Source organism: Felis catus, chromosome A2, assembly GCF_018350175.1.
Source record: "Felis catus isolate Fca126 chromosome A2, F.catus_Fca126_mat1.0, whole genome shotgun sequence".
NCBI classification, from domain to species: domain Eukaryota; kingdom Metazoa; phylum Chordata; class Mammalia; order Carnivora; family Felidae; genus Felis; species Felis catus.
In genome coordinates, this window is record NC_058369.1 from 162,961,993 (window position 1) to 162,976,258 (window position 14,266).

Here is a 14,266-nt window from a genome sequence, read left to right on the forward strand (position 1 = left end):
CTAATGGCAGCAGAGGCTGTGGGTGTCAGAAATACACAAGCTATGGCCTCTCATGACTTCTTATGTTGTCACTGAACTGTTTCTAGCACCTCTTGTGCAAATCAACCCCCTTTACCACCCCCCACAGAGAAATCGGTTTTGCATTCACTTTTTACCTTACCCAGTGCTGTGCTTCCTATTATCTGAAGGATGGATTGGAGAAGTTTACTTTCCCTTTGGATAAAGGCAATTAGCTAACAGGTGGTCCTCCAAATTACCATGTGAATTTAGGGTGAACTGTGTCTAACAAATAATACAGTCAAGTCTTCTTACTTGAGGAATAGTTACAGTTTATCCTGACCACATATGCAGTGGGCTGCATCTGCTTGGCTACATAGCAGGCTACAATTTCCTTGTCTTTGCAATCTCTTTGAGGATCACCTGTGACGCACATCACCTTCTGGTTTAATGCCTGTTCCAAGATAAAACTGTTTTATTTCTCTTCTATTTTGATGGAGAGGTTTTCTGAATTAGCAAGAGATTATTTCAAACTATATTCCCCCCCAAAATCTCAGGCAATGATTATTAGGTGACGCTAAGCCTAACTTCAAATATGAGCAGAAAGGAATCTGGAGATTCTCTAGGATAAGACTGGGCTCTGCTTAAACACGTATCATGCTCTGATCTTGCTTTGCAACATAATTGTTTTTGATTGATTGGTTGATTTTAATTTCAGTATAGTTAATATACAGTGTTAGTTTCAGGTGTATATACAGCAATTCAGCAATTCCATATATCACTCAATGCTCATCATGATAAGTGTACTCTTGATCCCCATCACCTATTTCACCCATTCCCCCCACTTCCCCTCTACTAAACCACCAGTGTGTTCTCTATAGTTAAGAGTCTGTTTCTTGGTTTGTCTCTTTTTCTTTGTTCATTTGTTTTCTTTCTTAAATTCCACATGTGAGTGAAATTATGTTATTTGTCTTTCTCTGACTTCACTTAGTATTATACACCCTAAAGCCATCCATGTTGCAAATGGCAAAATTTTGTTCTTTTTATGGCTGAGTAGTATTCCATTGTATATATACACCACATCGTCTTTATGCATTCATCTATTGATGGACACATAGGTTGCTTTCATAGTTTGGTTATTGTAAATAATGCTGCAATAAACATAAGGATGCAAGTATCCCTTGGAATTAGCGGGGGTTTTTTGTAATTTGGGGGGTAAATACTCAGTAGTGCAATTACCAGATCATGGGGTAGTTCTAGTTTTAATTTGTTGAGGAACCTCCATACTGTTTTCCACAGTGGCTGCACCAGTTTGCCTTCCCACCAGTAGCGCACAAGGGTTTCCCTTTTCCACAACCTCACCAACACTTGTTGATTCTTGAGGGTTTTTTTAATGTTTATTTATTTTTGAGAGAGACAGAGCATCAGCGGGAGAAGGGCAGAGAGAGAGCAAGACACAGAATCTGAAGCAGGCTCCAGGCTCTGAGCTGTCAGCACAGAGCCCTATGTGGGGCTCAAACTCACAAACCATGAGATGATGACCTGAGCCAAAGTTGAATGCTTAGTGGACTGAGCCACCCAGGCACCCTGCTTCTTGAGTTTTTTACTTTAGCCATTCGGACAGGTGTGAAGTAATATCTCAGTGTGGTTTTGATTTCCATTTCCCTGATGATGAGTAATGTTGAGCATCTTTTCATGTGTCTGTTGGCCATCTGGATGTCTTCTTTGGAGAAATGTCTGCTCCTGTCTTCTGCCCATTTCTTCACTGTGTTATTTGGGTTTTGTTGTTGAGCCATATAAGTTCTTTATGTATTTTGGATACTAACCCTTTATCAGATATGTCATTTGCAAATATCTTCTTCCATTCACTAGGCTGTCTTTTAGTTTTGTTGATTGTTTTCTTTGCTGTACAGAAGCTTTTTATTTTGATATATCCCCAATAGTTTCCTGAGGCAAGAGAACCAAATGCAAAGTAATTGTTTTATATTCATTACTCTAGCCTGAAATGTGCAATCAGTTGACAAATAGAAGAGCCACAGCCTCCCAAACCTGCCCCAGGAATCAATGGACACATAAGCGCCAAACCCCATTAAGCCCCTTAAGACTGGCTTGTCAGAGGACAGGCAAGGGGTAGCCAGCACGCGGGGTCTGGAAAGCCCTTGAAATCACATCCTTAGAGTTGTTCTTTCAGCCCCTCTGTGGACCAGCACAGCCTTTCCATCCCTGATAAGCAGAAGCATTCTAGAAACAGGAGTCTGGGTACCATCGGTGCTGAGGGGAGTGCCCCACTGGGCCCTTCCTGGGTCACTGGAGGTGTTTCTTAACCTGGGGGTCCTCCAGTCTTCAGAGCCTCTACCTCCAAATTCCATTTATTTTAACAAGTCCTAAAAAGGAAATGGGAGGATGTCTTCTTTAGAGAAGTGTCTATTCGTGTTTTCTGCCCATTTCTTCACTGGATTATTTGTTTTTCAGGTGTGGAGTTTGGTGAGTTCTTTATAGATCTTGGATACTAGCCCTTTGTCTGACATGTCATTTGCAAATATATTTTCCCAGTGTGTCAGTTGCCTTTTAGTTTTGTTGATTGTTTCCTTTGCAGTGCAGAAGCTTTTTATCTTCGTGAGGTCCCAAGACATCCTGATGGTCAACAGACACATGAAAACATGCTCAACCTCAACGTTGCTCCTCATCAGGGAAATACAGATCAAAACCACACTGAGATACGACCTCACGCCGGTCAGAGTGGCTGAAATGAACAAATCAGGAGACTATAGATGCTGGAGAGGATGTGGAGAAACAGGAACCCTCTTGCACTGTTGGTGGGAATGCAAACTGGTGCAGCTGCTCCGGAAAACTGTGGAGGTTCCTCAAAAAATTAAAAATAGAACTACCCTATGACCCAGCAATAGCATTGCTAGGAATTTACCCAAGGGATACAGAAGTGCAGATACATAGGGGCACTTGTACCCCAACGTTTATAGCAGCACTTTCAACAGTAGCCAAATTATGGAAAGAGCCTAAATGTCCATCAGCTGATGAATGGATAAAGAAATTGTGGCTTATATACACAATGGAACACTACTTGGCAATGAGAAAGAATGAAATATGGCCTTTTGTAGCAACGCGGATGGAACTGGAGAGTGTTACGCTAAGTGAAGTAAGTCATACAAAGACAGATACCATATGTTTTCACTTTTATGTGGATCCTGAGAAACTTAACAGAAGACCATAGAGGAGGGGAAGGGGAAAAAAAAAAAAAAAAAAAAAAAAAACCTGGAGAGGGAGGGAGCCAAACCATAAGAGACTCTTAAAAACAGAACAAACTGAGGGTTGATGGGGGTTGGGAGGGAGGGGAGGGTGGGTGATGGGCATTGAGGAGGGCACCTGTTGGGGTGAGCACTGGGTGTTGTATGGAAACCAATTTGACAATAAATTTCATATTATAAAAAAAAAATAAATAAATAAAATAAAATAATAAAGTGAAATAAAATAAAATAAAATAAAATAAAATAAAATAATAAAATAAAATAAAATAAAATAAAATAAAATAAAATAAAATAAAATAATATTCCGGGGGGGGGGGGGGGGGCGGGGAAGGCAATGGGAGGAGACATGGCGACCCCAGCAGGCTCAAACAGGAATTGTCCCTTTATGGAAGCCACATGGCCACCCACTCGCTCGCCGCTCTCCAGGTGCTGCGGACCCCAAGGGACCGTCCCCGTCTGGGCCGGGCGGGGGCCAGGCTCCCTGATCCCCTTTGCCTTCTGGAGCCAAGGCCGAGCCCTGGAGCCCGCGGCCTCCCCCGCGGTTCCTCCCTAAATGCACCCGCCCCGCTTCCTGCTGCGCCCTCAGCACCCTGAGAGCCGCCCACGTCCCCGCCCTCACCCCACCTCCCATCCCCGGGAGCCACCCGCGTCCCCGCCGCCCCGAGAGCCGCCCCGAGAGCCGCCCCGAAAGCCGCCCGAGAGCCACGGGCCCCCGAGAGCCTCCTGCCGCCGCGTCCCCGCCGCCGCGAGAGCCGACGTCGAGCACGCAGCCCGCAGCGCCGCTCCTGGTAAGGGGACGGTCCCAAAGTCTTTAGGGGGTCTGAGGGCCCAAGGTTTAGTCCCACCCAGTTCTGGTGTGATCTCACCCAGGGTGCAGGACTTGTGGGTTCGCCCCTCAGTGAACCCGGATGGTGATGGTGGGAGTTACGGGCTCAGGGGATTCGGGGTGGCTGGAAACAGGCTTGGAACCACTCAGCCTGCGCTCACAACCCAGCACATTTCATGGCGCCACAGGCCAGTTGTCCACTTCCTGGCCCCGGTGATCCTCGTGAGCCTCGCAGAATTTCTTAAAGCAGGACTATTGTCCTCCCCTTTGACAGATGAGAAAACTCAAACGCCCCAGGTACCCTAGCCAGGTAGGGACACACGTCTCAGTTTCAATCTCTTAACCTCCCCACCACCCTCGATCCCTGACTTGTGCCAAGGCCCAGAAAGGTCTGGGAGAAGAGGACGCATTCCTAGGGTTGCAAAGGGCAAATGTGGGATTATTATTCCCTCACCCCCACACACACCAGTCCCATGGGCCAGGTGTTCCAAAAAGACCCCTCAGGGGACATTGTCCCATGACTTTGATCAGAAGCCATTCCATTCTCCCCCAAATACCACCCCCCCCCCATCTTTTGTATGACACGATATAGGTAGGACTCTATTCTAGGGCAAACATACTATGCTCAGGGCATATGGGAACAATCCTTTTGTCTGCTAACCCTTGGTGAGAGTTGTGTCACAACCTCACAGTGACTGAAGTACAGAACAAGTGAGCCAAACCAGGAAATACAGGGACTGGGCAGATGAGTGAAGGAGATATTTGTGAATTAGGCAAGAAATATTTTTTATCTTTCCCAGAACAGCATTAGAGAGCCTGCTTTCTCATGGTTTGATAAAATGAAGTAGCATCATGATAAAATCAGGCTCCTACAATTTTAAAATCAGAATGCACATTATGTTTGCTTTCAATTCCTACCTAGGCTAGATCCTCCTACAATCCCTGTCTGATTCTGTCACTTCTGCTTACATGCTGCCTGCCACTCTCTCATGATACCTCGTCCCATTTTGGAGAAGGTTAGCAGAATTTTCCTTTTGGAGAAGAAATCTGCCTTCGTTCCCAAATCACTCACTTTTGCCTGTGCTGAGGTTGACACGTACCACATTCTTTCAGGTATACAATGCTTCCCCAGCCTTTTCCGAGGCTTTATTCCATCCTGTTAATATTTTGTCTGTGACTCATTTTAACATTTCTGTCAATATCCTTTCAGACTTGCCTCTGGACACTTTCTTATTTGTTAATATCTGCCTAAAAATCCATCCCTCAGGGGGAGGTATGTCTCCCCCGCAGCCTGACCCACTCAGAAGATAGTTCAGAAGAACCACTATACTGCATTTCCACTAATGTAACCTGAGTTGATTAGCCTTTTGAGACAGCCACACTGCACCATTTGGGTCACACTTAATCAAGTCAAGCAAAAACACCAGATTATTTTAAACCAAACTACTTCAATTCAGAGCAACTCCTGCCTCGTGCAAATTTTTTTGAACATATATATATATGTTTTTTTTTAGAACATGCACTCAAGATTTTGCAATAGGGGCGCCTGGGTGGCTCAGTCAGTTGAGCATCCAAGTTCAGCTCAGGTCATGATCTTGTGGTCCGTGGGTTCAAGCCCCAAGTCGGACTCTGTGCTGACAGCTCAGAGTCTGGATCCTGCTTTGGATTTTGTGTCTCCTCTCTCTGCCCCTCCCCAACTCACACACTGTCTCATGCTGTCTCTCAAAAGTAAATAAATGTAAAAGAAAAATTTTAAAGATTTTGCAATACAATTCTCCATGTTGATTCTAAGGCAGACATCCAGCCTGTCAACACCAGTTGATGTTCTGACTGTGGGATGCTAACATTGTATGCGGTGTTCCAAGATGATGGTGGACTTCTTTGGAATAATCTCTTTTACCCCCTGTGGAATCAAGGAGGATATGCAGGCAAAAGGGGCCTTTTTTATATAGCTTAGCTCCATGGCAGTTGGGTGACCTTGGGCAAGTCATCTGATGCTCAATTTCCTAATATTTTAATAGAAATTTCAAGACTATCTTGATCACATCACAGGGAATTTATTTCTTTTTTTTTGTTGTTGTTTTTCTTTATTTTGAGAGAGAAAGAGAGAGAGAGGGAGGGAGGGACAGAGAGAGAGAGACAGAGAGAAAATCCCAAGCAGACTCCATGCTCAGCATGGAGCCTGACGGGCTCAATCCCACCACCATGAGATCATAACCTGAGCTGATATCAACAGTTGGACATGTAACCGACAGCCACCCAGGCACCCCTCACATCACAGGGAACTTAGAAGAACAGTTAGAATCGTGGACATGAAAGAATTCTGAAGGTTATAGATGACTGCACAGAGGATGTTCACAATGATGAAACCCATCATCAACATCCTCACCCCTATCATCATCGCCTTTACGGAATCAGTAGATTGATTCCAGCATGTTTTATGAGGTTCCCAAACCTCAGAAAATGTCGTCTAAAAATACAAAAGACGTCAGAGAACTTGAGGAGTTTTAGCAAAAGCTGGAATATAATTTACCAAAAGCAAAGGACAGCATGTGAAAGATGGTGAGGCAAATGGTCTTCTCTGGGCTTAAAGAAGGGAGGGGAGGAAAAGGAAAGAGAAGGAAAGGAAGAAGGGAAAAGAAGGAAATTGTCTTAATATATTCTGATAATGTGGAAGAGGATGGTTTCCCCTAAGGAGGGCCAAACAAAACAAAACAAAACAAAACAAAAACAAAAACAAACAAAAAAAAAACCACATCCACTGCATGAGTAGAAAAGCATGCAGAAGTTATTTCTATATGACAGAAGCCACCTGAATAGCCAATAAGCTATGAAAAACACTTTTGATTCTATGGCAATTAGTAAAATTCGAGTTTAAACCAATTAAGATATCCTTATTTATGCCCAGAAGAGCGACAAAACATTAAGCCTAATATCACCAAATGCCAGTGAAGGTTTGGGAATTCTCATATGTGGCTGGTGCCAGTGTGAGTTAGCACAACCATCCTGGGGGCATAATTAGCAATACCTAGTCAGATGGCAGCTGTTTACCCCAGGTAAATTGCTGCGCGTGTGCACAAGAGGACATGCATGGGGATTCTTTTGCAGCATTGTTGATAGTACAAGCACATAGCTTGAAACAGCTCAAAGTTTGTTGATAATTGATAAAATGTTCCATAAACAAGGTCATCTACATAAAAAGCTTAAAATACAAAACCAGTACTATACATTATCTATAGAGACATGTGTATGCAGAAGTATAAATAGGCAAACGAGAATGATCCATAAAATCCTCAGAGTATTGTCTTTCAGAGGACAGAGGGAGGGGCAATAAGACCGGGGAGCCAAACAATGTTAATGAAACTACATGTGTAATGTTTGACTTTTCAAACAGAATAGCTCCAGTAAAAATGCCCAAATATTTACATTTGTTCATTGCAAATGGTAGCTACTTCATGCATTTCTCCACTTAAAAAATGTGTTTCAAAACCGCATAATCTTTAAACCTGGATAAAGACAAAGAACCTCAGAGTTCATCTTAATTATATTGCATGTCTTGTGCCTGCCTTATCTAATGCTTACTTACCTTTCCTAATACCAAGAAGAATGTCCCAATAATCTGCCTCATTTGAATGAAACATTTATGCCAATCCTGGTGCCAATTTCTGATTAAATCCGCTGAGATACAGAAAAGGCGATTATCTGGGGACCAGGACCTCAGAGCCCACCAGGAAAGAAGTTGGATTAAGATCTGAGCAGGCAATGAGTTTATCCTGAATTTGTCCTGAATGTTGATTCTGTCCCTTCAGTCATGGCACCACCTTCTCTCCACCAAACTCCCTGGCGTGGGGCAAGGTGGGGGATGGGGTGGTAAGGAAGGTGCTGGGGCTCGGCCCTCTACAACTACTTCCTCTGCTGTCAGTGCCTGAAGTTAACCTTGTTCCCATCCCGCTCTCCCACTGGAAGGAACATTGTGCTTTCCTCTTTGCCAATGGAGTATCTGACACAGTTTCTGGGAGCAAAAACTCTCAGTACTTCAGACAAACCAGTGTTATTTACAGAAAGGCAGGGTTTTGTTGTTTTTTTTTTTTTTCTCTGTATTCTAGCAAGTTTGCCTACTTTGATTCCAACTAATAATAATGCCCCACTCCTGGTTCCATAGAAGAATGCTTTCTTCATTTCATGCCTTTTCAAGTTGGAGAAAGAAAAACCAACTGATTCCATTTTAAAAATCTTTCCTAATTTCCTATAAGTTGAAAAAAAAAAAAGCAACAGTGCATTGCGTTAACATAACCTAACTTAACTTTGCCTGGCTTGCATAGTTATTCATAGATGTTTGGAAGTATAATATGAGTTAGAAAATTAGCAATGGAAATGGCTCATCCTAGGATAATTATTCTTAGTTGTCTGAATTGAAAGTGTTCTCAGGCCTTAGCAACTCCCATATGGACACTTGCTTTTATTCCTTTCCTGTTTTTTATTCCAGAAGAGAATGGAAGGGCTTCAGAGAAGCAGATATGGAACTATGACTGAAGGTAAGAAAGCCTCAGTGTTTGCAGGAGCTCCAAGCACCCGGGAGCATCACTGTTCTGTCTCCACCGACTCTCACCTCAAACACAGGGACAGAAACCCAGTTACTTTAAACTGAGGAGGTGCCTGGGTGGCACTCTTTGGTGTGACACACTGTCCAGAGAATGAAAAAATATAAGCTACAGACTGGGAGAAAATATTGGAAAAATCCATACCTAATTTTATGGTATATTCAAAAAAGAAATCTTCATGGGGCGCCTGGGTGGCTCAGTCGGTTGAGCGTCCGACTTCAGCCCAGGTCATGATCTCGCAGTTTGTGAGTTCAAGCCCCGCATCGGGCTCTGTGCTGATGGCTCGGAGCTTAGAGCCTGCTTTGGATTCTGTGTCTCCCTCTCTCTTTGACCCTCCCCTGTTCATGCTCTGTCTCTCTCTGCCTCAAAAATAAATAGACATTTAAAAAAAAAGAAATCTTCAAACTTAATACTAAGACATCAAAAATAAAATAAATAATAAATAAAAAATGGGTGATATGAAGAAACATATCACCGAAGACAATACACATAAAGAAGCACCTGGGTGGCTCAGTCAGGTAAGCATTCAACTCTTGATTTCGGCTCAGGTCAGAGATCCAGCCCTGCCACAGGCTCTGCACTGACAGTGCGGAGGCTGCTTGGGATTCTCTCTCTCTCCCTCTCTCTCTCTGCCCTTCCCTTGCTCGCGCTTTCTTCCTCTCACAAAATAAGTAAACATAAAAAAAAAAAATAAGCTGAAGAAGAAAGAGACAACTGTCACCTGTTCTTCCCCTTCCCTGTCATCATCATGCCCAGCACACTCTCGCCTGCACATGATCGGTGGGAAATGTGGAGGTGAAACTTCACGTCAGGGTTTGGAGGATTTGGAACCAGGCTGTGAAAACGATTTCTCTTTCCTTGTCTGCTCCCAACTGGAAAGAGGAAGAGTTCCCGTAGAGATTTAGTAACGCTGCATGCTCCAAATGCTTAAGGAGAGGAGGAACCAACACTGAGTAGAAGGAATAAAATAACAGATTTTAGGAGCCTGAAATGGACTTAATTCATTTGAACTCATAAAGACTCTAAAAAGTCCTCGGGTTCTCGCCCCCCTCCAACCCTTGAAGATTTTAGCTCTTGGCTCGTGTCTCCCCACCTCCAACACCTCCCTGTGCAGTTCACTCAGCCGGTTTCCTGTGTAGTTCACTCAGCCAGATATCTCCAACACATGTGCTTCTAATGTCCTTTCTTCCACTTTTCTTCAGCCTCCCATTCAGGGGCATCTCTCAGACTTTGTCCTTGACGTTAATGACCTTCTATCATCTCAGTTTCAAGCCTCCAACTGCCCACCCACAGAGCAGACATCCAGGGACATTCAGCTAGTCCTTGGCGGGAGGTCACCGAAGCTCTGACAGCTGAGATGCACTTTACGCCTGAGGTTCATATGTGTGCGTTGAGCCTGGGGATTTGTGGGTGGAAAAGAGGTGATAATGTTTTCTCATTCGTGGCTTCTCATCCTCTGCCTCCTTCTAATCTCACATTTCTCTAGCATGAAATTGACCAAAGCACCATCTATGGAAAAGCCCTGGGATCACATTCCTTAAAAAAAAAAAAAAAAAAAAAAAAAAGCAAGCTGTATTTTCCCTGCTGTAGATGAAGTGCTTAGAGCATTCTTCTCAGTGGAGCGGTCCCTCCCTTGGCTGTGGGTCCAAGCTTCTAATTTCTAACATAGGCTTTCTTTGATCCAAGAACATCCTAAAGGATACGAACTTTCATATGTATTTAGATGTGACTGTTTTGGCGACAGGGAGGTCCACGAGTTTTCATGCGATTCCATGAAGGTCCCTGCCCTGGAAATCTTAATCACTAACTTAGTAAGACACACACAAATTGGTTTTTTCATAGGCAGAGGGGAAGATAACTGGTTTGCAACATCGTCCTCACTGAGAATCATCCTGGTGGGCAAGACAGGCAGCGGGAAGAGTGCCACAGGGAACAGCATCCTCTGCCAGCCAGTGTTCGAGTCCAAGCTGAGGAGCCAGCCTGTGACCAGAAAGTGCCAGGCAGAGACAGGGACCTGGGATGGAAGGAACATCCTGGTGGTTGACACACCCCCCATCTTCGAGGCAGGGGCTCAGACCCAGGACACGTACAAGGACATCGGGGATTGCTACCTGCTCTCTGCCCCAGGGCCCCATGTGCTGCTGCTGGTGACCCAGCTGGGGCGCTTCACCGCCCAGGACACGGGGGCGGTGAGGAGGGTGATGGAGATCTTCGGGGAAGAAGCCATGAAACACATGGTGGTCCTCTTCACCCACAAGGAGGACTTGATGGGCGAGTCTTTGGACAATTACGTCGCAAACACGGACAACCATAGCCTGAGGAGGGTGGTCCAGCAGTGCAGCAAGAGGTACTGTGCCTTCAACAACAAGGCCACCGGGGAGGAGCAGGGGGAGCAGCGGGCCCAGCTGATGGCCGTGGTCGAGAGGCTGGAGAGGGAGAGCCAGGGCGCCTTCCACACCAACAGCCTCTTCTTTGAAGCCCAGATGCTGCTGCAAGACGGGGGCAGTGCCCACGGGGAAGAGCACAGGCACTTCCTGACCAAGGTGCAGGAGTATGTGGAAAAGCAACAGCGAGCCCTGAAAGAGAGAGGCAGTAACTGGGCCTCCAGGGTGCTCCTCAGAGTCAAAACCTGGGTGTTTTCTAACCCTGGGATATCTGCCTTCCTTGTTATATGCTTTCTGATTTTTCTTGCCGTTTTAATTAACTTGTGTATTACTCATGCACACTGAGCATTTTCAGATGATTTCTGCAGTCAGCTATATTATTTTTTGAGTCCCCGTCTCTGTCTGTGTCAGATTCTTTATATGCTTTTTTACATAATTTCACTTCAGTTTCTCTTCCTTGAATTAGACATGCCACCTTTTCTTTTTTTTTTTTTCAAGTGCTTTTAGGTAAATAAAATCCAAAGGGAAAAAAATTTTTTGTTTTTGTTAAAAATTGTAGCAGTAAGAACAAAAGGGATGAGAAACTAACCGTCACAGGATGTCTGCAGGAAGGAAGGTGGTGGACTGTGAAGCTGTGCGGATGTTCTACCTCTGGGCCCTATTTTGTGCAACGATGCTGTCGAGGGGAGACACGCGTTACGTTAAAAGCTGGTGGCAAAATTCTTTATTTTATTCAGAAACATGCTCTGATTTCATTGGAGTTGGTCATAAAAGACGCCCATCCCCATCCCCACACCTTCGAGAGAGGATGATGAGGTTGTTGAGGGGACTTGGGGGGACTTTCCAAGGCAAGAAGAGGTCCGGGACGGAATGCACAAGAGGGGTCTGGCATGACGAAGGAGAGAAAAGGGGTCACCACAGCGGGGTGGGGCTGAGCCTTAGGAAAAGCAGTCACTGAGAAATTCCAGTGACGGGGAAATGAAGGAACTGTAATGTCTTAAAGCAGGGGTTGGCAGGGCCAGATAGTGAATATTTTAGGCTTAAACATGGTCTGTAGTCTGCTCAGCTCTGCCCTGGCTGCCACAGGCAATGCGAGGCTACATTCCTATAAAACTTAATGAACAGGGACATCTGAATGTCATGTAACTTTCCTATGTGGCCATGAAACATAATTCTTCCTTTGATTTCTTCAACCATTTTAAAATGTGAAGGCTTCGGGGCGCCTGGGTGGCGCAGTAGGTTAAGCGTCCGACTTCAGCCAGGTCACGATCTCGCGGTCCGTGAGTTCGAGCCCCGCATCAGGCTCTGGGCTGATGGCTCAGAGCCTGGAGCCTGTTTCCGATTCTGTGTCTCCCTCTCTCTCTGCCCCTCCCCCGTTCATGCTCTGTCTCTCTGTGTCCCAAAAAAATAAATAAATAAACGTTGAAAAAAAATTTAAAAAAAAATGTGAAGGCTTCTCTTCCCTCACAGGACGTATGAAACACACACTGGCCAGAGTGGGTCCATCTTATGGTATATTTCCTGTTGCTGGTCGAGCTGTGTTATAATGCAACATCTTAACCTCAAACCCAGGAAAGGCCAGTTCAGTCACATGTGTTCTCCGTGGGACTTTGGGAAAAGGGTCGTGTCCAACTGTTCGATGGTAGTAAAGAGAAGAGGGCAGACACTGGGGTGGGATCTGAGCAGAGGGCATGAATTCAGCAGAAACAGGAAATCAGATGAGGGCGTGTCTGGTGGCCCCTCCCCTGCCATCTTGTTGATAGCTGCCCCTCCTTCTGTGCTCCTTTGTACCTGTGAGGGACCTGCAGTCACCCCAGGCAGCCTGCGACTGGATGTGGGGTGAGTCTCAGGAACTCGATGTGACACCCAAGCATCATTCTCCAAGCCTGTATTGGTAATAAAGGTGCCATATTGAACCTTACAACTGTATCACATAACTGACTCCAGACATGTTCCACGAGTGTTAAGTTTAAGCTCCTCAAGCCCTGGACACACTAAGGAACTTTGACTTTTCAGGCCAAGGACCACCTCCTGAAGGCAGTAGTGCCAATTTGGCCAGCCTTACTCGGTCTCCCCTTCCTTGAGTTAATCTGGCCCAGCTCCACATGCTTTGACTACGTGAGTGCTGAGTGCCGGGTTCTACGTGGGCACCAGGAATAGAACATAAACGGTACATGGCTCCTGCTTCACGCATGTGACTGTGTGGTGGAAGGGTGAAGGGCACATGGAAGTGGGTATAAGGGAAATTTACTGGAGAAATAAGGTGTCCACCAAAAGGAGACTACACAGGCTCCCTAGATAGGGTGCTGTGTGCCGTCTAGGAACATGCTGGCCTCTCTGGGCAGTCACTTTGGGTTGGGGGAGGCCACTGTCAAGGACAAAGAGGTGAATCAACATGCGGGAGGATTGGGGCAGGGAGAGACAGGGCTGAGGGGGGGTCCTGGGCATCACCTCTGGGGCTCCATGGCTGTCTCCTACAGAAAGGAAGTCACTGGAGGCTTTTAAAGAGCTTTGTATATTTTAAGAAGTTCCCGTAGCAGCAACGTGGTGGTTGGATTATATAAATGTAAGCCCGGGGGCAGGAACAACATTTAGAAGAGAAGATTTCCATCTCAGCCATCAGGGCCTGAGCTGTAGCAAAAGAAATGGATGGAAAGGAGAGGATGTCCATGGGCAACACTGAGAAGGGGCAGAATCAACACCAGGTGGTCCTAGACAGCAACACAGGCTGTCTGCTTTTTCCAAAAGCAGGACATTCCTAGGAAACCTTTTGAAAGCCAACATGGCATAAAGCAAAGAAACAATTACTGTTAATTTATATGAAAATTTTTTGAGCATTCCCAGACCCACAAAATAACCATTCTTCAGGCACATGTCGCTAACAGGTGCACAAAATCAGTTGAGAATAAAGCCCAGAGCTCCGGAGGCTGGATGCTGAGACGCTGTGTGGAGCTCCAGGGGAAAGCACTGACAGGGCCGCCCTCACTGCCTGGGGTGCATCTGCCCCTCCAAAGTCTCATTGCAAAACCAACGCTGAAATCTATTTTCACTTTTTGCTGCTTGTCATAAAAATGAAAATCCTCTTCAGATTTCTTTCACTAAGCGAAACAGGTACTAATGTAAGTCTTTCATAAAAAATTTTTTAATGTTTATTTACTTTTGAAAGAGACAGAGACAGAATGCGAGTGGGTTGGG

At 45.3% G+C, this 14,266-nt stretch overlaps 1 protein-coding gene across 2 annotated transcripts; it reads left to right on the forward strand.

Annotated features, from left to right (window-relative positions):
- The first annotated feature begins 3,893 nt into the window (after positions 1-3,893).
- Positions 3,894-11,811, forward strand: GIMAP5 (GTPase, IMAP family member 5). 2 transcript variants are annotated; one of them, XM_006929498.5, is made up of 3 exons: positions 3,894-4,048; positions 8,573-8,621; positions 10,530-11,811. In XM_006929498.5, exons 2-3 carry the CDS (start codon positions 8,579-8,581, stop codon positions 11,414-11,416), a joined length of 930 nt encoding a protein of 309 aa, XP_006929560.2. In that variant the 5' UTR covers positions 3,894-4,048; positions 8,573-8,578; the 3' UTR covers positions 11,417-11,811. The 2 variants fall into 2 exon arrangements, with proteins under 2 accessions (XP_006929560.2, XP_019681558.2); XM_019825999.3 differs by lacking the exon at positions 3,894-4,048 and adding an exon at positions 4,078-5,199.
- Positions 11,812-14,266: the final 2,455 nt, after the last annotated feature.

Excerpts from the sequence above, each read along its gene's own strand:
- GIMAP5 (XM_006929498.5), top strand. The coding sequence starts at position 8,579 with ATGGAAGGGCTTCAGAGAAGCAGATATGGAACTATGACTGAAG. Across the intron at positions 8,622-10,529 it reads ATATGGAACTATGACTGAAG|GCAGAGGGGAAGATAACTGG; the intron begins GTAAGAAAGCCT and ends GTTTTTTCATAG.